At 49.0% G+C, this 24,708-nt stretch overlaps 3 protein-coding genes across 3 annotated transcripts; 1 reads left to right on the top strand and 2 right to left on the bottom strand.

Annotated features, from left to right (window-relative positions):
• Nucleotides 1-4,907: 4,907 nt before the first annotated feature.
• Nucleotides 4,908-23,141, top strand: LOC117191862 (acetyl-CoA carboxylase-like). The gene is given in 14 exon segments (XM_033396628.1): nt 4,908-4,944; nt 12,447-12,784; nt 12,860-12,981; nt 14,282-14,508; nt 14,511-14,647; nt 15,775-16,063; nt 16,126-19,859; nt 19,932-20,234; nt 20,299-20,469; nt 20,534-20,962; nt 21,019-21,888; nt 21,959-22,306; nt 22,374-22,508; nt 22,588-23,141. Coding segments are annotated over 14 exon segments (7,260 nt in total). The 5' UTR covers nt 4,908-4,922; the 3' UTR covers nt 22,723-23,141.
• LOC108158197 (nucleoporin seh1) lies at nt 4,994-6,389 on the bottom strand. Its single transcript, XM_017290416.2, has 4 exons — nt 6,181-6,389; nt 5,686-6,123; nt 5,424-5,632; nt 4,994-5,360 (listed from the first exon to the last, which is right to left on the bottom strand). Exons 1-4 carry the CDS (start codon nt 6,289-6,291, stop codon nt 5,054-5,056), a joined length of 1,065 nt encoding a protein of 354 aa, XP_017145905.2. The 5' UTR covers nt 6,292-6,389; the 3' UTR covers nt 4,994-5,053.
• LOC108158196 (COP9 signalosome complex subunit 4) lies at nt 23,090-24,638 on the bottom strand. The gene is made up of 2 exons (XM_017290415.2): nt 24,002-24,638; nt 23,090-23,928 (listed from the first exon to the last, which is right to left on the bottom strand). Exons 1-2 carry the CDS (start codon nt 24,560-24,562, stop codon nt 23,278-23,280), a joined length of 1,212 nt encoding a protein of 403 aa, XP_017145904.2. The 5' UTR covers nt 24,563-24,638; the 3' UTR covers nt 23,090-23,277.
• Nucleotides 24,639-24,708: the final 70 nt, after the last annotated feature.

Raw genomic sequence — 24,708 nt, 5'->3', positions numbered from 1 at the left:
AGCAAAAACGGAAAATTTGGCTCCATTTTAAAAGTCCTAAGCTTTTGTTTAACCACCTATTTTCGGCAGGTTTTACGGTCACACTGCTCCTTTGACAAAATTTTTATTTATTTCAGGAATATTTATACAAGAGATTGACCTCACCTTACTTGAATATACCCTTGTGTCAGATCTGCCTCTTGCGCTGCGTGAATTTCGTTTATTATTATTTTGCGAGTGAATTTTTTGAGTTTTTATACCCGATACTCAAAATGAGTATTGGGGTATATTAGATTTGTGGTAAAAGTGGATGTGTGTAACGTCCAGAAGGAATCGTTTCCGACCCCATAAAGAGTTAATATTCTTGATCAGCATCAATAGCCGAGTCGATTGAGCCATGTCTGTCTGTCCGTCTGTCCGTCTGTCCGTCCGTCCGTCTGTCCGTCTGTCCATCCCTATTAGCGCCTAGTGCTCAAAGACTATAAGAGCTAGAGCAACGATGTTTTGGATCCAGACTTCTGTGATATGTCACTGCTACAAAAATATTTCAAAACTTCGCCCCGCCCACTTCCGCCCCCACAAAGGACGAAAATCTGTGGCATCCACAATTTTAAAGATACGAGAAAACCAAATTTGCAGAATCGTAGAGAATGACCATATCTTTTAGAGTGCAGAATTTGAATAAGATCGTAGTATTATTATAGCCAGCATCAAGAAAACAATTTCATTTTTTCACGCCCTGTCTCTCACTAACACACACGTAGCATAGGAGGCTTTGCTTAGAGTAAAACATTAGCGCCTAGATCTCAGAGACTATAAAAGCTAGAGCAACCAAATTTGGTATCCACACTCCTAATATATCGGACCGAGACGAGTTTGTTTCAAAATTTCGCCCACCCCCTTCCGCCACCGCAAAGGATGAAAATCTGGGGATATTCACAAATCTCAGAGACTATTAATGATAGAGTAACCAAATTTGGTATCCGCACTCCTGTTAGATCTCACTATAAAACTTATTTCTCAGAATTTCGCCCCACCCCCTTTCGCCCCCACAAAGGACGAAAATCTGTTGCATCCACAATATTGCAGATTCGAGAAAACTAAAAACGCAGAATCATAGATAATGACCATATCTATCAGATTGCTGAATCTGGACCAGATCAGATAATTTTTATAGCCAAAGGAAACAAATCAATTTGCACTGGCTACGCAGCCCCCGACGTCACGCTCAGACTGATTTTCGGTCTTTGTCGTGCCGTTCAATATTAGCGGCGTCTGCCGGAGGAGAGCCATACTGACTTAGTATCGGGTATAACTGTAGAGTTGCGGTGTCCGCTGCAACTCACAACGTTCCCCCTCGTTCCTTTTTCCATTCTGGAAAAACACTTGAGTCCAAATTACATTTGTATCCGAGCAACTTCTCAGTTGCATGGGAATATTCCGATCTAAATCATTATTTTGATTCGCCTACATGAAAAATAGAACTGTGGCCGATAAAATTTTGTATAAAATGCTTATAAATTCTTAAAGTTCTTCCCACATTAAGTCGTCTACAATTTACTTGGGCGGTCTAAGGCTTTTAAAATTTTGAAACAGTCAAACAACAAATGAGGGGGAACGTTGTGAGTTGCTGCGGACACCGCAACTCTACAGCTATACCCGATACTAAGTCAGTATGGCTCTCCTCCGGCAGACGCCGCTAATATTAAACGACACGACAAAGAGTGCGTGCGAGAGAGACAGAAAATCAGTCTGAGCGTGACGTCGGGCGCTGCGTAGCCACTGCAAATTGATTTGTTTCCTTTGGAATAAAAATTATCTGATCTGGTCCAGATTCAGCAATCTGATAGATATGGTCATTATCTATGATTCTGCGTTTTTAGTTTTCTCGAATGTGCAATATTGTGGATGCAACAGATTTTCGTCCTTTGTGGGGCGAAAGGGGGTGGGGCGAAATTCTGAGAAATACGTTTTATAGTGAGATCTAACAGGAGTGCGGATACCAAATTTGGTTACTCTATCGTTAATAGTCTCTGAGATTTGTGAATATCCCCAGATTTTCGTCCATTGCGGGGGCGAAAGGGGTGTGGCGAAATTTTGAAACAAACTCGTCTCGGTCCGATATATTAGGAGTGTGGATACCAAATTTGGTTGCTCTAGCTTTTATAGTCTCTGAGATCTAGGCGCTAATGTTTTACTCTAAGCAAAGCCTCCTATGCTACGTGTGTGTTAGAGAGAGACAGGGCGAGAAAAAATGAGATTGTTTTCTTGATGCTGGCTATAATAATAATACGATCCAATTCAGATTCTGCAGTCTAAAAGATATGGTCATTCTCTACGATTCTGCGTTTTTGGTTTTTTCATATCTTTAAAATTGTGGATGCCACAGATTTTCGTCCTTTGCGGGAGCGGAAGTGGGCGGGGCGAAGTTTTGAAATATTTTTGTAGCAGTGACATATCAGAAGTCTGGATCCAAAACATCGTTGCTCTAGCTCTTATAGTCTTTGAGCACTAGGCGCTAATAGGGACGGACAGACGGACAGACGGACGGACGGACAGACAGACAGGGCTCAATCGACTCGGCTATTGATGCTGATCAAGAATATATATACTTTATGGGGTCGGAAACGATTCCTTCTGGACGTTACAAACATCCACTTTTATCACAAATCTAATATACTCATTTTGAGTATCGGGTATAAAAATAAATGTTGTCAATACTTGCGCGTCAGCAGGGTTGCGCGGCCGAGTGAGAGACCTCTGAGCTTTGACTTCCCACGCCGGTCGGTTTCTCTACTATTAACAATCATTCATTTCTTGGATTACGTTCGGGCTACAAACACACATAGGACAGGAGCTGATATAACCAGCAAGACCGGAACTGGCGCGGCGTGGACTCGAGGAGTGCATGGTGTAGTTTTCATTGTGTGAATGGATGTCATAAATAGTCAAATGATTTCGTTTTTATTGCGGTGCGAGCCAATTAAGTGGAATAGTTTTGCCATATTTCTGAATGGATTTTCGTGTTAAAGGTGACGGAAATGTCCATAAAAGCTGGCCACTTGTTTGGATTATTTTATTTAATTTATGCACATGTGCAGTTGAAAAGGATATCATGTGCGGCGTAATGGTTCATTGATTTGAGTTGGGGAATCGGCGATTATGTATTTATGTAGATCATTTCACATGTGTGGGGTTGATTAATCGAACCAAAACATTGCGTCAATAAATCAACTCAATTTGAATTAAATAAATGAACTTAAAAAATGTGTTGTTTTTTCCCTGTCTTTCTTTCCCACCGCTTTTAAAAATAGCACATCAGTTCCAAAGCATAATAATACAAGGAGCGGCGTAGTCGGGAGTGTTCTCACTGGTTGTCGCAGATTTGTTTACGGTTTGTCAAAAGGTGCGGATTTCCAGCAAAAACGGAAAATTTGGCTCCATTTTGAAAGTCCTAAGCTTTTGTTTAACCACCTATTTTCGGCAGGTTTTACGGTCACACTGCTCCTTTGACAAAATTTTTATTTATTTCAGGAATATTTATAAAAGAGATTGACCTCACCTTACTTGAATATACCCTTGTGTCAGATCTGCCTCTTGCGCTGCGTGAATTTCGTTTATTATTATTTTGCGAGTGAATTTTTTGAGTTTTTATACCCGATACTCAAAATGAGTATTGGGGTATATTAGATTTGTGGTAAAAGTGGATGTGTGTAACGTCCAGAAGGAATCGTTTCCGACCCCATAAAGTATATATATTCTGGATCAGCATCAATAGCCGAGTCGATAGCCCTGTCTGTCTGTCTGTCTGTCCGTCTGTCCGTCTGTCCGTCCGTCCGTCTGTCCGTCCCCTTCAGCGCCTAGTGCTCAAAGACTATAAGAGCTAGAGCAACGTTGTTTTGGATCCAGACTTCTGTGATATGTCACTGCTACAAAAATATTTCAAAACTTCGCCCCGCCCACTTCCGCCCCCACAAAGGACGAAAATCTGTGGCATCCACAATTTTAAAGATACGAGAAAACCAAATTTGCAGAATCGTAGAGAATGACCATATCTTTTAGAGTGCAGAATTTGAATAAGATCGTAGTATTATTATAGCCAGCATCAAGAAAACAATTTCATTTTTTCTCGCCCTGTCTCTCACTAACACACACGTAGCATAGGAGGCTTTGCTTAGAGTAAAACATTAGCGCCTAGATCTCAGAGACTATAAGAGCTAGAGCAACCAAATTTGGTATCCACACTCCTAATATATCGGACCGAGACGAGTTTGTTTCAAAATTTCGCCACACCCCTTTCGCCCCCGCAATGGACGAAAATCTGGGGCATCCACAAATCTCAGAGACTATTAAGGCTAGAGTAACCAAATTTGGTATCCGCACTTCTGTTAGATCTCACTATAAAACGTATATCTCAGAATTTCCCCCCACCCCCTTCCGCCCCCACAAAGGACGAAAATCTGTTGCATCCACAATATTGCACATTCGAGAAAACTAAAAACGCAGAATCATAGATAACGACCATATCTATCAGATTGCTGAATCTGGACCAGATCAAATAATTTTTATAGCCAAAAGGAACAAATCAATTTGCACTGGCTACGCAGCGCCCGACGTCACGCTCTCTCTCGCACGCACTCTTTGTCGTGTCGTTTAATATTAGCGGCGTCTGCCGGAGGAGAGCCATACTGACTTAGTATCGGGTATAAACGTAGAGTTGCGGTGTCCACAGCAACTTACAACGTTCCCCCTCGTTGTTATTGTAATCTTTTCATAAAATCAATAATCGAACTGTTTCAGTTTGCCGCGACACGCATATGCCACAGCCATGCGGCTGCCGCACGCGATCCACACGTTTCTGTGATGTAATCCGTGAGTGCGAGATCCAAAAAATGTTAGCCAGGACGCTGTTTAACCGTTGCTGCAACGGATGCTGCATCAGAATGGCGGCTCCACACGTGAGGCGTAAGTGAGGTCATCGCACACACCGTAAACAAATCACCACCAAGGGGAATCAGTTTTGAGATATTTTATTTAAGTGTGAATTTATGCAAACCACAACATGCATCATCTATCAGTGCCACGGCACCTGGTTTCCAATGGTGCCCTTCTTGTAGTACTTCGCTGTGGCCGAGGCGGTGGCGGCCAGAGTGGGGGTTGGAGGGGCCGGCTCGTAAGTGGGTCCACCGCCCTCGGCCTTCAGGACAGCGGCACACCTCCACTGCTTGTTGTAGTTCATCCGCCAGAGCAGCACACAACCGTCATCACCGGTGGAGATCAGCATGGTTGCCAGCATGTTCCAGCAGACGCGCCACACGGGGCAGTTGTGGTCGCTAAACTTTACCGTCTGAATGTCTAGTTTGGTGGTGCCCGTGGAATCTCTAAACAGATAAGAAATTATTAAGTTGGGGCAGCCTTACGAGAACAATTTTTCCTGTTCTTACGTCACTCCGCGAAGATTCACAATATAAAGATCCTTGCTGGCCACTGCCAGCATGTGGAAGGTACGTCCTGCATTTGGAGCAAAGGCCACATCCGTGACGGGGTCTGTGATGTCGTTTACAGTGTCAATCTTCACACATTTGCGGGCGTTGTCGCTGTAGGCAAAGAGGAACACTTTACCCGTGGGCGTGGCGGAGTCGTCGCTGCCAGCCTGCAAGAGTGTGGAGATGCAGGATCAAAAAGTGTGCTGGGTCGCGTACTTACCGCCAGCAGTTGGGTGACCATGTAAGTGGATGTGTTCCAGGACAGACAGCTCAGCGGCAGCTTGTTTGCTATCTCATGCTGCACCGGCCACTGGGAGAGGTTCATAATGTCGGGAGCTTCGTAAATGCGTATGATGCCATCCGCGGACGCGGTGGCCAGCAGCAAGCCCAGATATTTTGGGGCAAACTCCACATCCGTGACGCTGGTCCGCGAATCCACGAGAGTGGTGCGGCGCACCCATCTCCGAGTAGGCGTGTTCGTGGTCGAGACTTTCTCGCCAATCACCTCCTCCCACACGGAGGCCGTGCGATCGAAGGAGCAGGTGGCCACCACTTGGCCGAACTCCGGATGGGCCCACGACACGCGCCAGATGGAGCCCGAGTGCGCCTTCCAGCTGCTCGTCACACTCCACTTGCCCTGCGCATCTTCATCCCAGATCTGCAATCTTAGATTCTTTGAAAATGCTCTTGTTTACCCCGCCGGCAAGCTATTCACCATAACTGTCTGATCGCTGGAGCAGGTGGCCATGCGGCGACCATAAGAGTCAAACACCACGTCATGTATCACATCCTTGTGGTCGGCGGTAATGGTCTCCACTTCGAACATATTTCTGTCGTTGGATTTGTTTGTGAAATGTTTATAAAATGCACGCGCGGAAAAATCTCCTCTACTGCAGCGAAATGCAGCCCTGAGAAAGCGAAGTGTTGGTAAGCGACCGGCAGTCAGCTGTTTGGCAGTATTTTTCTTCTGCTGGTTCTGTTTATAATTCTGGGGCGGGAAACGGTCACATTGGCGCTGCAGTCCGAATTACGCGTGAAGTACGAAAAAAATTAAGTGGAAAAAATACAAGAACAAAAAAAAGCAGACGATCTGCCCATTGACCATACCTGAAGAAGTAATCAACGGTGCCACACGGTCGTGCTGTGAAAGTGAAGTGATAGAATAGGCAGGGAATACTCCGCTCACAATCAAAAATCTAAGTGGCAAACACAGCCAGAGCTTCCCACCCGGAAAAGAACAGTTACACAAAACAAAATTGCTACCAGAAAGAAACGTGGAAAGCAGCGGATTACGATGGAGAAAAGTAAGTCGATGTGGAGGGGTGTAATCTAGTCGGTAAACATGTAATTACTATCTGATTAGTGGCAGTAGCAGATAATATGCGCATATGCAAATAACAACAGTAGCCGCACCTGGGGGTTATTCACCCTTTTGGGGAGAGGCATTATGTATATGTCTGGGAATCGCCGGGACCCAGCATAAATCAAGATTCCGTTTGTTTATCATTTGCATTCGTTTGATAAAGTCCACATTCTGTGTTTGGTTCCATCAATCAAAGTACAGGCCAGCCAGGCAGGCCAGCATATTTTCCTTCCAATATGTTGTGCTTTTGCTCTCGCCACTCTCTTTCGCTCTCATCACTGTTACTGACCTTGTTTCCCATTGGACTGTGAACATCGCGCGATGGTCGAGTCTGTATGTGTGTAGGGGGAGAGGCGAGGGGGCGAGAGTGTAAATATATGTATGTGTGTGTGATTCTGCGGCGTGTGGGCGGATGCGTAGCCAGCCTCATTCCAGTCTTAGTACAAGCCGGCTTTCATTACCTAATCGGTGTGAGTGCATCCACATGTAAGCCCGAACGAGAGCCGGCACCAGCTGATAGGCGTCCCCACTTCTCCTCCGGGTATTATTGGCCGTGGTATCAGCAGCAGACGCACTGGCCACGCGCCAAGCATGAATAATCCGACCGAATTTCGGTAAATCCCAACACAACAGTAAATTTCCGCCAGCTTGTGATAAGCGCTGCCTGCCCCGCCACTTGATCGCATTGAGTGGTGGAGGAAAAGCGGGGAACCGACAGCGCCAATTATTAATCATAATTCGTCGGAGCATACCGGTCGGCTGTTTTCAATGCCACAATCGGAAGATTCTCTGCAGCTTATCGCGGAGATTACAGGGAGCAGGCGTCGTCGACGGGAATTTCTTTTATGACTTTAAAAAAACCTCTGCTGATGCCCAAACAATCAAGAATCCGAGAGATTCGCGTGTTCTGCTCGTGGCAGCGTGCTGAAATCGTTATTAATTCCGATTTCAAGTGCATCCGAGGCGAATCAATCGAGATAATCAATTTTGTATTACCTCGCTAATTCAACTCAAATGCGTAATCAGAATCTGTCTACTTACGGTAGAAAATTGATAGAATTTTGTGGCTAATGTTCTCGTACGTACCCGTAAAGTGCACTATCGTCATCGGGAAAGGGTCAGCTTAAAGTTTACACAATAGCAACAGCAACAGCAACAACAACACCCTTGACATTGAAAGCTCCCACAGTGCGAGAGGCGAGTGACACGTTTTAAAGCAACGGCCAAACACAGCTGATCGCTATCGACTCTTATCGACTGGAAATAAACATGGAAAATGGATGGCAACTAGAAAAAATAAACTGCTAATAAAACGCGGCTGCTCTTTTACCTTTTCTTTTTGTTTAGCAGCAGCAGCAGCAGCAACAACAGCAGCTCGACCTCTGAGGCCCTCTGTCGCGATTAACATACAGGCGCAACAACCTGTACACGCACACAACAGCACACCCGTCCCGTCCATGCACGCACCAGTGTAGTTGATATCGATAGTGACAGCGACGCCAGCAGCACTGGCCGCTGGACAGCAGCAGCCCTCGCGATAGTGGGTTCCAGAGGAGGAGCCTGGCCCCACAGCGCCACAGTTGGATTTTAAGCGTCGGTCACTGCAGTACCACTCGTGCGGAACTTGTGCCCGTTTAAAGCTACGAATGCAGTAGTCTGCCCCGTTAAAAAACAGAAACATAAAAGCAGAGTGGTTAAACTCCCATTAACTCGAATTCAAATATAATACTCCGTATGTATATGTCAGCGAGTCAAGGCATTAAAAAGTGTCTAAAAGTGTGGTCCTAAAGATAATTGGCCCTGGCATTGAATTTGTTGGGTTTTTCTGTGTGTTTGTGTGCTTTCGACGATTGAATAATCTTTTCGGCAGAGATTTCGATTCCCGTCGAGCAGTTCAGCTAAGAATTTCTAATCGGATCGATGGAAAGAAAAACATACGACTCTCAAGCCAATTAGAATTGTTTATAGAACTGGGCCACAAACACACAGATCGAATTCGATCAGGATCGATCAGTTATTGTATACCACGTCTCGAATACTTGAGATTGCCTGTCTTGGCAAAAAGCTGAAAAACTGATTTGCAGCCTACTATTACATAATTAGCTGATAAGCCAGTGCTACTTAGTGGATCGATTCACCTTGTTGTGCCTTTGAAAGCGCTGGCTCTGGCTGGCTGGCACACTTATACATATATATTGTAATGGCAAAATCATTGACCTCTTCTATAAGCAAAGCCAATTTGCATTTCCACATACCATACTACTACTCTAGTCGCTTTTTTGTTGTTTGATTTTTTGTTGTTTTTTGTTTCAGCTTTTGTTATTTCTCATTCTCCCCTCTTCCATTTTTGGTTTTTATACCCGATACTCAAAATGAGTATTGGGGTATATTAGATTTGTGGTAAAAGTGGATGTGTGTAACGTCCAGAAGGAACCGTTTCCGACCCCATAAAGTATATATATTCTGGATCAGCATCAATAGCCGAGTCGATTGAGCCCTGTCTGTCTGTCTGTCTGTCCGTCTGTCCGTCTGTCCGTCCGTCCGTCTGTCCGTCCCCTTCAGCGCCTAGTGCTCAAAGACTATAAGAGCTAGAGCAACGTTGTTTTGGATCCAGACTTCTGTGATATGTCACTGCTACAAAAATATTTCAAAACTTCGCCCCGCCCACTTCCGCCCCCACAAAGGATGAAAATCTGTGGCATCCACAATTTTAAAGATATGAAAAAACCAAAAATGTAGAATTGTAGAGAATGACCATATCTTTAAGACTGCAGAATCTGAATTGGATCGTATTATTATTATAGCCAGCATCAAGAAAACAATTTCATTTTTTCTCGCCCTGTCTCTCTCTAACACACACGTAGCATAGGCGGCTTTGCTTAGAGTAAAACATTAGCGCCTAGCGCACTCTTTGTCGTGTCGTTTAATATTAGCAGCGTCTGCCGGAGGAGAGCCATACTGACTTAGTATCGGGTATAACTGTAGAGTTGCGGTGTCCGCAGCAACTCACAACGTTCCCCCTCGTTAAATTTAAAACAGAAACCGAAACCGAACGAGGGGGAACGTTGTGAGTTGCTGCGGACACCGCAACTCTACGGTTATACCCGATAATAAGTCAGTATGGCTCTCCTCCGGCAGACGCCGCTAATATTGAACGACACGACAAAGAGTGCGTGCGAGAGAGACAGAAAATCAGTCCGAGCGTGATGTCGGGCGCTGCGTAGCCAGTGCAAATTGATTTGTTCCTTTTGGGTATAAAAATGATCCGATCTGATCCAGATTCAGCAATCTGATAGATATGGTCATTATCTATGATTCTGCGTTTTTAGTTTTCTCGAATGTGCAATATTGTGGAAGCAACAGATTTTCGTCCTTTGTGTGGGCGGAAGGGGGTGGGGCGAAATTTTGAGATACACGTTTTATAGTAAGATCTAACAAGAGTGCGGATAACAAATTTGGTTACTCTAGCCTTAATAGTCTCTGAGATTTTTGAATATCCCCAGATTTTCGTCCTTTGCGGGGGCGGAAGGGGGTGTGGCGAAATTTTGAAACAAACTCGTCTCGGTCCGATATATTAGGAGTGTGGATACCAAATTTGGTTGCTCTAGCTTTTGTAGTCTCTGAGATCTAGGCGCTAATGTTTTACTCTAAGCAAAGCCGCCTATGCTACGTGTGTGTTAGAGAGAGACAGGGCGAGAAAAAATGAAATTGTTTTCTTGATGCAGGCTATAATAATAATACGATCCAATTCAGATTCTGCAGTCTTAAAGATATGGTCATTCTCTACAATTCTACGTTTTTGGTTTTTTCATATCTTTAAAATTGTGGATGCCACAGATTTTCGTCCTTTGTGGGGGCGGAAGTGGGCGGGGCGAAGTTTTGAAATATTTTTGTAGCAGTGACATATCACAGAAGTCTGGATCCAAAACATCGTTGCTCTAGCTCTTATAGTCTTTGAGCACTAAGCGCTGAAGCGAACGGACAGACGGACGGACGGACGGACGGACAGACGGACAGACGGACAGACGGACGGACGGACAGACGGACAGACAGACATGGCTCAATCGACTCGGCTATTGATGCTGATCAAGAATATATATGGGGTCGGAAACGATTCCTTCTGGACGTTACACACATCCACTTTTGTCACAAATTTAATATACCCCAATACTCATTTTCCCCTTCAGCGCCTAGTGCTCAAAGACTATAAGAGCTAGAGCAACGATGTTTTGGATCCAGACTTCTGTGATATGTCACTGCTACAAGAATATTTCAAAACTTTGCCCCGCCCACTTCCGCCCCCACAAAGGGCGAAAATCTGTGGCATCCACAATTTCGACGATACGAGAAAACTAAAAACGCAAAATCTCAATCAGATCGTATAATTATTATAGCCAGAATCAAGAAAACAATTTCATTCTTTCTCGCTCTATCTCTCTCTAACACACAGGTTTCATGGTCGGTTTTGCCAATTGCAAAATATGAGTTCAAGGATCTCAGAACCTATAAAAGCCAGAGCAACCAAATTTGGTATCCACACTCCTGTGATATCGGACCTTGACCATTTTGTGTCAAAATTTCGCCACACCCCCTTCCGCCCCCGCAAAGGACGAAAATCTGAGGCATCCACAAATCTCAGAGACTATTAAGGCTTGAGGAACCAAATTTGGTACACACACTCCTTTAGGATGTCACTATAAAACGTATATCTCAAAATTTCGCCCCACGCTCTTCCGCCCTTACAAAGGACGATAATCTGTTGCATCCACAATATTGCAGATTCGAGAAAACTAAAAACGCAGAATCATAGATAATGACCATATCTATCAGATTGCTGAATCTGGATCAGATCAGATCATTTTTATAGCCAAAAGGAACAAATCAATTTGCAGTGGCTACGCAGCGCCCGGCGACACGCTCAGACTGATTTTCTGTCTCTCTCGCACGCACTCTTTGTCGTGTCGTTTAATATTAGCGGCGTCTGCCGGAGGAGAGCCATACTGACTTAGTATCGGGTATAACTGTAGAGTTGCGGTGTCCGCAGTAACTCACAACGTTCCCCCTCGTTTTTTTTTGCTTCGTCGTTGCTTCTGTGGCCCACAAATTTGTGGCAAAGTCTTTGATAAATGTGAAATCGTGACGAGACGAGACCTACTGCTATTATCATATTCACGTAGATTTGGGTCTCCTTTATCCGCACAGCCACTTTCACTGGCCCATAAAATGCATTTGTCCGATACTCGCGTTCCGTAGAGCCGGAAACGAAAGATATCCATTATCTAATCCAATTTGAATTCACTGATTTAAAGCAGCTTTTTGGATATAGCCGATGTTGATCACACTATTAGTCACTCTGGCAGCATATATCGCGTTCCTCTTCACCCTGATCTTTGGCCGGGGCCAGAAAAGACCAGTCCACGCGCCATCCACCAGAGCAGCCAGTGAAACAGAAACTACAACACCGATTAATCGTAAGAATCTGAAACTTTATGAATCCATAAGCAGCACTTGAAGGGCCCCCAAACACAAACGCAAAGCACATTTAGCTGATAGTCGAACCGATGCACTAGTAATCTCTATAATAATCAATATTTGCTGATTGGTTGATTGATTTCCAGACAACTCCAGCGTGATTGCAGCTACAGCACCACCAGTCACAGCCACAAGCAGCTTGTCGTCGACCGCAACGGGAGGAGCCACAACAAAGCTGAACGAGAAGCGATTCCCCAAAGGAGCCAGCATCAAGAAGGTTCAGTTCTCCAGCGAAAGCCTTAAGGAGGTGGATATTGCCTTGTCCGATCTGAGCTATCACCAGAACCACAACAACAACACAACTGTCATCAAGAACAAGAACAACAATAATAGCATTGTCGAAATCAAAAAGAAATCCTCAGTCGAGATGAGCGAGGAAACAAATGCAACGGCAGCCACGGATGCGGAGCGTCCAAGTTTCTTGGTAGGTCTTTGACAGTGGCACTTTCTTGAATCTGAATCTGTATCTAAATCTGAATCTTCTCTCTGACTCTGACAGATGGGCGATGAGATTGACGAAAAGGCAGCCGAAGCCGGCGAGGCTGTGGACGAGTTCCCCCAGAAGATGCAGAGCGCGGCCCGGCAGAATGGCGATATATCGGAGAAACGCAAGCGATTAAGGTAAGGGGCACGCCCAGCCCTCCATATAGAGCAAACGCAGTGGGAGGATGGGGTGACTGAGCAAAACAAAGAACAGGTGCGTCATAGATATCGCGCGAGTTTATCAAAAAGAGACAGCGCGCAAAGCTCTTCCTCTAAGTGCGAATAGGAGGGAAGCAGCGAAGCTTTTTTGAGAACTCTGAGAGAGGGCGAGAGCCAAGTATTTTGTGTGATAGAGCGAGAGAGCCGCCTTTGGGGACGGACGCCGTCACATTTTGTTTTCATTCATAACGGAAAGCGTTGCCTCAAAACTTGTTTTATTGCGAGACTCGGAATCGCTACTCTCCCTCGCTCTCTCTCTCTCTCTCTGTCTCTCCAGGCGACCTCTGAGCAAACGGTGGCCCAACTATTTGTTGGCCGGCTATCTGTTTTGGCCCGCTCGAGACCGACCCGCCAGCAGTTCCACAGCAGTCGTCGGTTCCGTCGGTCAGAGAAGTAAAACCCCAACAGCAGCAGCCTCCGACAGTCGCCGAATTTCTCGTTGCCTAAATAGGTTTCTCGCGTGTGTAGATATTCCGTTCGACATTGATTTTCTGCCGTGTGGCTCGTCATCGTCATATCGTTGTCGGTGGGGAGAAAGTGTTGCTTGCAGACAAAAAGTGGTGTGTGTGGTGTGGCATAAACAGTGTTTTTTTTTTTGTTTGTTCTCCGTTCGGTTTTTCGTTTCTTAGTCAGAATTGCATAATTCGCGTGGGCTTGCCCGTCCGAGCCGAGTTCCCCCTGACCCCCGAATGCTATTAGTCCTCGTTGAGCTAGCCAGCATGTTGAAGCGTCGCACCAGTAAGCGTTTTGTACTTGTTGAGTCTGGCGAGGAGCCGCTGGTGCAGGCAGGAGCAGGTGCTGCAGCAGGAGCATCTGGATCGGGCCCTGTCATTCCACACTTTGTGGCCGTGGACTGTGGACAGAGCGACAGCAACCACAATGAGATGAGTCCCAGCGCCAACACCAGCCCCAGTAGCATCTCCATCAACGGCGGTGACAGCAGCAACGACAACAACAACCTCAGCACCCCATCGCCAGGACTCCTTAGAGTGCCCACCGTGGGAACCCTAAAGTAAATAAATTTTAAAAGTGAATAACTATATAGAATATATGGGAGGGATAACGCTCATTGTTTGCTAGAATATCGATTCCATTTGACAGGTAGACCCCAGAACCGGTTCCGACAAATCTTCTTTAAATTGCGCTCTCACCTTCCGCTCTACACTGAGCAACAAATCAATTGTTTGCGAATATTTACCGATCATTCAATATCTTTCAGACCGAGCATGTCACGTGGCACTGGCCTGGGCCAGGACCGCCATCAGGATCGTAACTTTCATATAGCCACCACCGAGGAGTTTGTGAAGCGATTCGGCGGTACACGTGTCATAAATCGCGTCCTCATTGCCAACAATGGCATTGCGGCTGTCAAGTGCATGCGTTCCATTCGCCGTTGGGCCTACGAGATGTTCAAGAACGAGCGGGCCATCCGATTTGTGGTGATGGTCACCCCGAGGACCTGAAGGCGAATGCCGAGTACATCAAGATGGCCGATCACTATGTCCCCGTGCCCGGCGGATCCAATAACAACAACTATGCGAATGTTGAGCTCATTGTGGACATTGCACTTCGCACACAAGTGCAGGTGAGTAGTCTGGAGTGAGCGTCTGGAGGCCAGTGGCCAGCCGTAGATGTGGCCCAGTGTCAATCCGTTTGGGTTGGTTGCGCCTTAACCGCATCGTACGATTCGTATTTACACTCTGTTCTGTCGATCTCCAGGGGCTGAAAGAGTCGAACGAACGTATCTCGCATACCAATGCAAAAGCTCGAAAACTTCTGCTCCACCCCTCTACCAAACAGTATTCTGTGGCTGTGGCTGTGTCTGTGTCGATAGCAACACTGTGCAACAAAAAGTGTGTGCTGTAACCTTGCTGAAAGTGCCTCTACCTGCTAGTAGAATCTCTCCTGCTTCTGTGTACCGTAAAAATTCCTTCATATAAGTACAAGTACGAGTACTATTTTCTGATCACGTAAACTTTTATTTTCTGTAGTCCCTCTAAATAATTGCATTGAGAGTATTAAGAGATCACTTCTAAAATACTATCTATAGGTATTTATCTAACTGTTGTTCACATTAACTTTTACTTTGTTGTAGATCAGATCTTAATATGTATGTATACCACAAAGTTGATTGAGATGTAAACAGTTGCTGCTTTTAAGTACATAGTAATTCTGTTTCCTGAAATTGCACTTTGTCGCTGCACAAAAAAACTTGATTTTCTGTAGATCTTTTAAGATTCAAGGGAATAGCTAATATCGGTCTACAACCCTTGCAATTGTAGGCGTAGCAATTAGTTACGTGATCTTTAGATTTTTAGCAATAACAACAAAATCCTTGTCAGCTAATCTCGAGGAGAGTTCTCGCACATTCTCTTTAATATTATTCGTTTGTGCGTCTCGAGTCCTGCTCGCATTATGTGAGAGGCTCTGCTTAGAGCTGCTTTCGCCTTCCTTCTTTCTAGCAAAATTCGAAGCGAACAAATGTCTTTCATAGGTTGTTATTCTTCAGTTCTAATCTAAAGCCATCACTTGGAGAATTCGGACAGATAGTGGAGATATTAACGATTCCCATTAGTGGAGTGTGTTTGGTGGCAACACCTTGCTGCACAGTGTGAATTATCTAATTTTTTGTTGTGCTATCATTTGCTATGAGGTCATAAAGTGTTATATTGGGGTTTCAATTATTGATAATGGATGATGTTATGATTGCAGGCCGTCTGGGCTGGATGGGGTCATGCCTCGGAGAACCCCAAGTTGCCGGAGCTGCTGCACAAGGAGGGTTTGGTGTTCCTCGGGCCACCGGAGCGCGCCATGTGGGCGCTGGGCGACAAGGTGGCCTCCTCGATTGTGGCCCAAACGGCCGAAATACCCACACTACCTTGGTCCGGCTCCGACCTGAAAGCCCAGTACAGCGGCAAGAAGATCAAGATCACCAGCGACCTTTTTGCCCGCGGCTGTGTGACCGATGTGGAGCAGGGTCTGGCGGCTGTCGCCAAGATTGGTAAGTCCCATCAAAGGTCATGCGATGGAGCTCTCATTCTAATCTGTGTCTCCCACGTGCAGGCTTTCCCGTGATGATCAAGGCATCGGAAGGCGGCGGCGGCAAGGGCATTCGTCGCGTGGACACCACCGAAGAGTTCCCCGCCCTGTTCCGTCAGGTGCAGGCCGAGGTGCCCGGCTCCCCCATCTTTGTGATGAAGCTGGCTCGCGGCGCACGCCACTTGGAAGTGCAGCTGCTGGCGGATCAGTACGGAAATGCCATCAGTCTCTTTGGCCGCGATTGCTCCATCCAGCGTCGCCATCAGAAGATCATCGAGGAGGCCCCGGCCATTGTGGCCCAGCCGGAGGTGTTCGAGGACATGGAAAAGGCGGCCGTGCGCTTGGCCAAGATGGTGGGCTATGTGAGCGCCGGCACCGTGGAGTACCTATACGATCCGGAGGGCAGGTACTTCTTCCTGGAGCTGAACCCTCGTCTGCAGGTGGAGCATCCCTGCACGGAGATGGTGGCCGATGTCAATCTGCCGGCCTGCCAGCTGCAGATCGGCATGGGCATACCCCTATACCGCCTCAAGGACATTCGCCTGCTGTACGGCGAGTCGCCGTGGGGCTCCTCCATCATTGACTTTGAGAATCCGCCGAACAAGCCCATGCCCTCGGGCCATGTTATCGCTGCGCGCATCACCTCCGAGAATCCCGACGAGGGCTTCAAGCCCAGCTCGGGCACAGTTCAGGAGCTCAACTTCCGCTCCAGCAAGAATGTCTGGGGCTACTTCAGTGTGGCCGCCTCCGGAGGATTGCACGAGTTTGCCGACTCGCAGTTCGGTCACTGCTTCTCCTGGGGCGAGAACCGGCAGCAGGCGCGCGAGAATCTCGTGATTGCCCTCAAGGAGCTGTCGATCCGTGGCGATTTCCGCACCACCGTCGAGTACCTGATCACGCTGCTCGAGACGAATCGCTTCCTGGAGAACACCATCGACACGGCCTGGCTGGATGCTCTGATTGCCGAGCGCGTGCAGTCCGAGAAGCCGGACATACTGCTGGGCGTGATGTGCGGGGCCCTGCACATTGCCGATCGCCAGATCACCGAATCCTTCTCCAGCTTCCAAACGTCGCTGGAGAGGGGCCAGATCCAGGCGGCCAACACCCTGACGAATGTGATAGACGTGGAGCTGATCAATGGAGCGATCCGGTACAAGGTTCAAGCGGCCAAGAGCGGTGCCAACTCGTACTTCCTGCTGATGAACAACTCCTTCAAGGAGATCGAGGTGCATCGCCTGACCGACGGCGGTCTGTTGATCTCCCTCGAGGGCGCCTCGTACACCACCTACATGAAGGAGGAGGTGGACCGCTACCGCATCGTTATTGGCAACCAGACGTGCGTCTTCGAGAAGAAGAACGATCCTTCGCTGCTGCGCAGCCCATCGGCGGGAAAGCTCATCAATCTGATTGTGGAGGATGCGGCACATGTAGCCAAGGGCCAGGCCTTTGCCGAGATCGAGGTGATGAAGATGGTTATGACCCTCACCTCGCAGGAGGCAGGCACGGTGACCTTTGTGCGGCGTCCAGGCGCCGTCCTCGACCCGGGCTCCCTGCTGGGCCACCTGGAGCTCGATGATCCCTCGCTGGTGACCAAGGCGCAGCCCTGCAAGAGCCAGTTCCACCAGGCCGAGAACGCGCCCATTCCCGAGAAGCTGAACCGCGTGCACAACACGTACAAGAGCATTTTGGAGAACACCTTGGCCGGCTACTGCCTGCCAGAGCCCTTCAATGCCCAGCGGCTGCGCGACATCATCGAGAAGTTCATGCAGAGTCTGAGAGATCCATCGCTGCCGCTGCTGGAACTCCAGGAGGTGATTGCCTCCATCTCGGGTCGCATCCCCATCTCCGTGGAGAAGAAGATTCGCAAGCTGATGACCCTCTACGAGCGGAATATCACCAGTGTGTTGGCCCAGTTCCCCTCCCAGCAGATCGCCAGCGTCATCGACAGCCACGCGGCCACCCTGCAGAAGCGCGCCGATCGCGACGTCTTCTTCCTGACCACCCAGAGCATTGTGCAGCTGGTGCAGCGCTACCGGAATGGCATTCGCGGCCGCATGAAGGCCGCCGTTCACGAACTGCTGCGCCAGTACTACGACGTGGAGTCGCAGTTCCAGCACGGCCACTACGACAAGTGCGTGGGCCTGGTGCGGGAGCACAACAAGGACGACATGCTGACAGTGGTGAACACGATATTCTCGCACTCGCAAGTGGCCAAGAAGAACTTGCTCGTTACGCTGCTCATCGACCATCTGTGGGCCAACGAGCCGGGACTCACCGACGAACTGGCCAACACCCTCAGCGAGCTGACGTCCCTCAACAGGGCCGAGCACTCGCGGGTGGCTCTGCGCTCTCGCCAAGTACTGATTGCCGCCCACCAGCCGGCCTACGAGCTGCGCCACAACCAAATGGAGTCGATATTCCTGTCGGCCGTAGACATGTACGGCCACGACTTCCATCCGGAGAATCTGCAGCGCCTGATCCTCTCGGAGACCTCAATCTTTGACATTCTCCACGATTTCTTCTACCATTCGAACCGAGCCGTGGGGAACGCCGCCCTCGAGGTGTACGTGAGGCGCGCCTACACCTCCTATGAGCTGACTTGCCTGCAGCACTTGGAGCTGTCCGGCGGCGTGCCGCTGGTGCATTTCCAGTTCCTGCTGCCCACGCCCCATCCGAATCGTCTGTTCTCGCGCATGTCCTCGCCGGAGGGGCTGGACCAGGCGGCCGCCGAATCGATGGGCAGCTCCTTTGTCCGCACCGGAGCGATTGCCGCCTTCGATTCGTTCGAGCACTTTGAGATGTACTCGGACGAGATACTGGACCTACTCGAGGACTTTGTCTCGCCCGCGATGGTCAATGCCAAGGTGCTGGAGGCTGTGGAGGCAGCCGACTCCATCTCGGACGGCCGTCACAGCACCTCCATCAACGTGTCGCTGTCGGATCCCGTCACCAGAGCCAATGCCGCCGAGGAGGCCAAGTCCATGGAGCCCATTCACATTGTGAGTGTGGCTGTGCGGGAGACCGGAGATATGGACGACTTGCAGATGGCCCAGATCTTCGGGAGCTACTGCAAGGAGCACAATGAGGAGCTCTTCCAGCGCCGCATTCGGAGGATAACGTTTGCCTCTTTGAAGAAGCGCCAGTTCCCCAAGTTCTTTACATACCGCGCACGCGACAAGTTCGAGGAGGATCGCATTTATCGGCACCTGGAGCCGGCCTCTGCCTTCCATCTGGAGCTGAACCGCATGAAGACCTACACCCTGGAGGCCCTGCCGACGGCCAACCAGAAGATGCATCTGTATTTGGGCAGGGCAAAGGTGTCCAAGGGGCAGGAGGTGACCGACTATCGTTTCTTCATACGCTCGATCATCCGCCACTCGGACCTCATCACCAAGGAGGCCTCATTCGAGTACCTCCAGAACGAGGGCGAACGGGTGCTGCTGGAGGCCATGGACGAGCTGGAGGGGGCCTTCTCCCACCCGCATGCCAAGCGCACCGACTGCAATCACATCTTTCTCAATTTCGTGCCCACCGTTATCATGGACCCGGCCAAGATCGAGGAGTCCGTCACCAAGATGATCATGCGCTATGGCCCCCGCCTGTGGAAGCTGCGCGTCCTCCAGGCCGAGCTGAAGATGGTCATCCGCCAGTCGCCGCAGTCGCCCACCCAAGCGGTGCGCCTCTGTATTGCCAACGATTCTGGATACTTCCTGGACATCTCCATGTACACGGAGCAGACGGAGCCGGAGACGGGAATTGTAGGTGTCAAATAAACGACTATCTACCCTGTTCTCCTGTTCTCATTAGATCACCTTTTATTGCCGTTTCAGATCAAGTTCAAGGCCTATGGAGAGAAGCAGGGTTCCCTTCACGGCCATTCCATTTCGACGCCCTACATGACCAAGGACTTCCTGCAGCAGAAGCGCTTCCAGGCGCAGTCGAGCGGCACCACGTACGTGTACGATGTGCCTGACATGTTCCGCCAGATGACCGAGCGCCACTGGAAGGAGTTCTCCAATGCCCGGCCCTCCGTGGACATACGCATACCCGACAAGATTCTGATTGAATGCAAGGAGCTGGTGCTGGAGGGCGACAGCCTCATTGAGATGCAGCGTCTGCCGGGCGAGAACAATGTAGGTTTCCTTGCGTTCCCATCGGCATTGCGGCCTCTCTATTGACTAACCTCTGATCTTCCAGTGCGGCATGGTGGCCTGGCGCATTGTCCTGGCCACGCCGGAGTACCCGAATGGGCGCGAGATCATTGTGATAGCCAATGATCTGACCTACCTGATTGGCTCCTTTGGCATCAAAGAGGATGTGCTGTTCGCAAAGGCTTCCCAGTTGGCGCGCGAACGGAAAGTGCCCAGGGTAAGCATCCAGATCATTCCAGGCTCCATTCATCCCTCACTTATCCGCAAATCCCCTGCTGTAGATCTATATATCGGTGAACAGCGGTGCCCGCATTGGACTGGCCGAGGAGGTGAAGGCAATGTTCAAAATAGCATGGGAGGATCCCGAGGAGCCGGACAAGGGCTTCAAGTACCTCTATCTGAGCACCGAGGACTATGCCCAGGTAGCCAATCTGAATTCGGTGCGTGCCATTCTCATCGAGGATGAGGGCGAGCAGCGCTACAAAATCACCGACATCATCGGCAAGGACGATGGCCTGGGCGTCGAAAATCTGCGCTATGCCGGCCTGATTGCCGGCGAAACGTCGCAGGCGTACGTGGAGATTGTCACCATTGCGATGGTCCCCTGCCGCACCATCGGCATCGGCTCCTATGTGGTGCGTCTGGGCCAGCGTGTCATCCAGATCGACAACTCGCACATTATACTCACGGGGTATGCGGCCCTGAATAAGGTAAGTCCTTCAAATCAGAATCACACAGCGGATCTTCAAATATCTTCTTCTTGCAGCTGCTCGGTCGTAAGGTATACGCCTCAAACAACCAATTGGGCGGCACGCAGATCATGTTCAACAATGGCGTGACCCACAAAACTGAGGCCATCGACTTGGACGGCGTGTATACCATCCTCGACTGGCTCTCGTACATTCCCGCCCACATTGGCTGCGACCTGCCCATCGTTTTGCCCAGCGATCGCATCGATCGGACTGTCGATTTTATGCCCACCAAGTCGCCGTACGATCCGCGCTGCATGCTGGCCGGTCGTGTGAATCCCACCAATGCAAATGAGTGGGAGAATGGGTTCTTTGATCGTGATTCCTGGAGCGAGATTATGGCCCCGTGGGCCAAGACCGTGGTCACGGGACGTGCTCGACTGGGCGGTGTGCCTGTTGGTGTGATTGCCGTGGAGACGCGAACTGTTGAGGTGGAAATGCCCGCGGATCCGGCCAACCTGGATTCGGAAGCCAAGACACTGCAGCAGGCGGGTCAGGTGTGGTATCCCGACTCATCCTACAAGACGGCGCAGGCCATCAAGGACTTTGGGCGCGAGGAGTTGCCGCTGATTTTGTTCGCCAACTGGCGTGGCTTCTCCGGCGGCATGAAGGACATGTATGAGCAGATCGTCAAGTTTGGGGCCTACATCGTCGACGGACTGCGGGAGTACAAGAAGCCGGTCCTCATCTACCTGCCGCCCAATGCCGAGCTGCGTGGCGGAGCCTGGGCCGTTCTGGACTCGTTGATCAATCCGCGCTACATGGAAACCTATGCGGATCCGGAGGCCCGAGGTGGTGTCCTCGAGCCCGAGGGTATTGTGGAAATCAAATACAAAGAGAAGGACCTCATCAAGACGATAAATCGTCTGGATGCGAACACAATTGCCGTGAGTTTCATCTGCCACGGTTACCTGGTCTGTTCTTTCACCAATTCCCTGTATTCCTTATTCCCTGCAGCTAAAGAAGGAGTTCGAAGAGGCAACTGCAGCTGGTGATAACACGAAGGCGGAGCAGGTGGATGAGAAGATCAAGGCTCGTCTTGCGCAGCTAATGCATGTCTATCATACGGTGGCCGTGCACTTTGCCGACCTACACGACACGCCCGAGCGCATGCTGGAGAAGGAGTGCATCAGCGAGATTGTTCCATGGCGTGGCTCGCGACGTTGGCTCTACTGGCGCCTGCGCCGCCTCTTGCTGGAGGATGCCTACATCAAGAAGATCTTGCGGGCACAGGACAATCTCTCTGTCGGACAGGCCAAGCAGATGCTCAGACGCTGGCTAGTCGAAGAAAAGGGTGCCACAGAGGTAAAAGGATACACAAATCTATATATATTTTTCGACTGCTTTACAATCTGTTTGTTCTGTTTTGCAGGCATATCTGTGGGACAAGAATGAAGAAATGGTGGCCTGGTATGAAGAGCAGACGAATACAGAATCTATTGTCTCCCGCAATGTGAGTTCCGTGCGACGGGATGCCATCATCTCAACCATTTCGAAAATGCTCGAGGTAAGATCAGCTGCAATCTGGTTATTTAACAATATGAATATTAAATGACATTCTCTGGATCAATTGATGGATCTTTTAGGACTGTCCCGATGTAGCGCTGGACGCTGTGGTTGGCCTCTGTCAAGGCCTGACTCCCGTCAATCGTGGAGTCGTCGTACGCACACTGGCGCAAATGCAGCTGAACGAGGAGTCCTCTAGCAATACCCAGGGATGATTGTACGCTAGATTCTAAGTTCTTTTAAGCCCCTCCACCCCCTCTCGAAGCCATCGCAGCGGTTAGGTGATGCCTGGAAGAGAGCCCTCCTTCATCTTGTTGTGAAGCCTAGCGTCCTGGCTATTGTAAAATACTGGAAAAACTAGCATGATGTGCATTTTGTTTAGTTGAATTTGTTTAAACGTAATTAGTTAAATTTAGAATGTAGTATCTTGATAGAGAGCCCCACTCGAGTTGTGTGGGGCATGGGTTGGAAGTTGCATGAATAGCCCTGAAGTAATTTGTAGTATCATGTACATATTTGTGTGTGTGAATTAGAACTTGGGTATTTTTGTTTTTCATCGCACACCCGAGTCCACAGGATCGATAATGTACATAATTTCATTTATTTCGTAAATTAAAAATGAAATCTATCGCAACACAGGTGAAACTTTTCTGAAATGCTTCGCTTGCATGGGTTCCGTTTGGGTTTGGAAGTTCTTCTTGGTGCTGCGTTGAGTTGAAGATGATGAAGTGGAGAGTTTCAGTAAAATGGTATTGGGAAGGGGAGAGCATTCAGTTCAGTTTATCAAGCCAATCGGGTTCGGCGACACCTATTTTCTCAATGATGGAATTGACTTGATAGCAGAGTGACTGGATTTGTCGATCCCATTGTGGCAGTAGTTCGCGATTCTCGAAATGGACAATGCCGGAGATCTGGTCGATGTGCCCGTTCATGCGGCCCTCGGTGATCATCTGGGAGGCGATTTTCTCCGCCTTGGCAGCAGGTATGTCCAGCAGGGCACCCAATTCCTCAAAGGTGATGTTGTTGTACAGCTTGCTGGCCGACAACAAGTTGTGCTCGAAGACAGCGCGATCCAGAATGGACGAGCCGTCTGGGGTCGCTGCCTTCTGGTGCTCTTGCAGCAGAGCCTCAAACTCCTGCAGCTCCGAGCGGCGAATGATGCGCTCCAAGTACATCTTCTCCAGAATGCCGTAGGCTGGCAGGTGCTGGCAGCGCTCATCCTTGAAGAGTGTGGCCAACATGCGAGAGCGCTGCTGTCCGGCCGAGGCCAGAACGGTGCAGATGAGCGCCTTCTTCAGCGCCGTCATGCGTTCGCCTTGGTCGACTATTTTGCGGTAGGAGAGCTCGTTGTAGCGTTGGGCAGCCTCGATAAACTTGCGCCTGTAGTCGAGCACCCGAGCATAGCACACTTTATAAAGCACCTGGCAAGAAAAGTGCGTAGGTTTTGGTGTGTGTGAGGGAAGGGCGCAACGTTAGTCCAAAGTTTATACGCACCTGGAGTTCCTCGGAGTTGGTCTCAGCCTGCAGCAGCGAGGCGCGATTAATGAACAGCTCGGCCTGCACGGAGTCATTGTCTTCTAGGTAGAGCCGGGCTATTTTCAAGTAGGTGCCCAATTTGCACTCGACGGAGTATTGCTTTTGACCAGTCTCCAAGGGTATGCCAACTAGCACTGTGGCAGCGGCACGCCACTGCTGGTTCCGTTCGTAGATGTTCGCCAAATGAAAACGGATGCCGGCAACCTGTTCCTCAAACGAAATTACGCGTGGGTGGACCTTTTCCAGTGTGAAGTGCGACAATTGCTTAGAGAGATCATCGGGCAGCTTGCTCAGCTCCACGCCCACATCGTTCAGAATCTGACGCGAGATAACCAGGCTGACATGCTCATTGACAATTGCCTCAACAAAGAGTCTCAGCGCAACGATCAATTCTTGTCCGGTATTCGACAGAACAGTCCTTAGAAGCTGGCGGTACTTGTCCGCCTGGTCCTTGTGTGTGCCAGTGAAGTTGATCAGGCTCATCAACTGGTTCCGCAGGATAGCCGTCGAAATGCCCATTTTTGAGGATGCAGCTACGTTTAATTTAATATATTCTAATTATTTCGCACTAAAAACCACAATGCAAACTATCGATTGTCGATGTCGCGACAGTGCTGTAAGAGTCGATAGCAAAAGTTTTGGCTGTTCTACAGCACTGGATTAAC

This window comes from Drosophila miranda, assembly GCF_003369915.1.
Source record: "Drosophila miranda strain MSH22 chromosome Y unlocalized genomic scaffold, D.miranda_PacBio2.1 Contig_Y1_pilon, whole genome shotgun sequence".
NCBI classification, from domain to species: Eukaryota; Metazoa; Arthropoda; class Insecta; order Diptera; family Drosophilidae; genus Drosophila; species Drosophila miranda.
The sequence above is the reverse complement of the archived record's forward strand: the minus strand, read 5'-3'. Positions and strand labels throughout refer to the sequence as shown.

Bases quoted from the DNA above. Each gene is read 5' to 3' on its own strand.
- LOC108158197 (XM_017290416.2), bottom strand. From the start codon at position 6,291: ATGTTCGAAGTGGAGACCATTACCGCCGACCACAAGGATGTGATACAT. The intron at 6,124-6,180 runs GTGAATAGCTTG...CTAAGATTGCAG, and splicing joins CCAGCGATCAGACAGTTATG to ATCTGGGATGAAGATGCGCA. The intron at 5,361-5,423 runs GTAAGAACAGGA...TTATCTGTTTAG, and splicing joins GTGAATCTTCGCGGAGTGAC to AGATTCCACGGGCACCACCA.
- LOC108158196 (XM_017290415.2), bottom strand. From the start codon at position 24,562: ATGGGCATTTCGACGGCTATCCTGCGGAACCAGTTGATGAGCCTGATC. The intron at 23,929-24,001 runs GTGCGTATAAAC...TTTTCTTGCCAG, and splicing joins CCAACTCCGAGGAACTCCAG to GTGCTTTATAAAGTGTGCTA.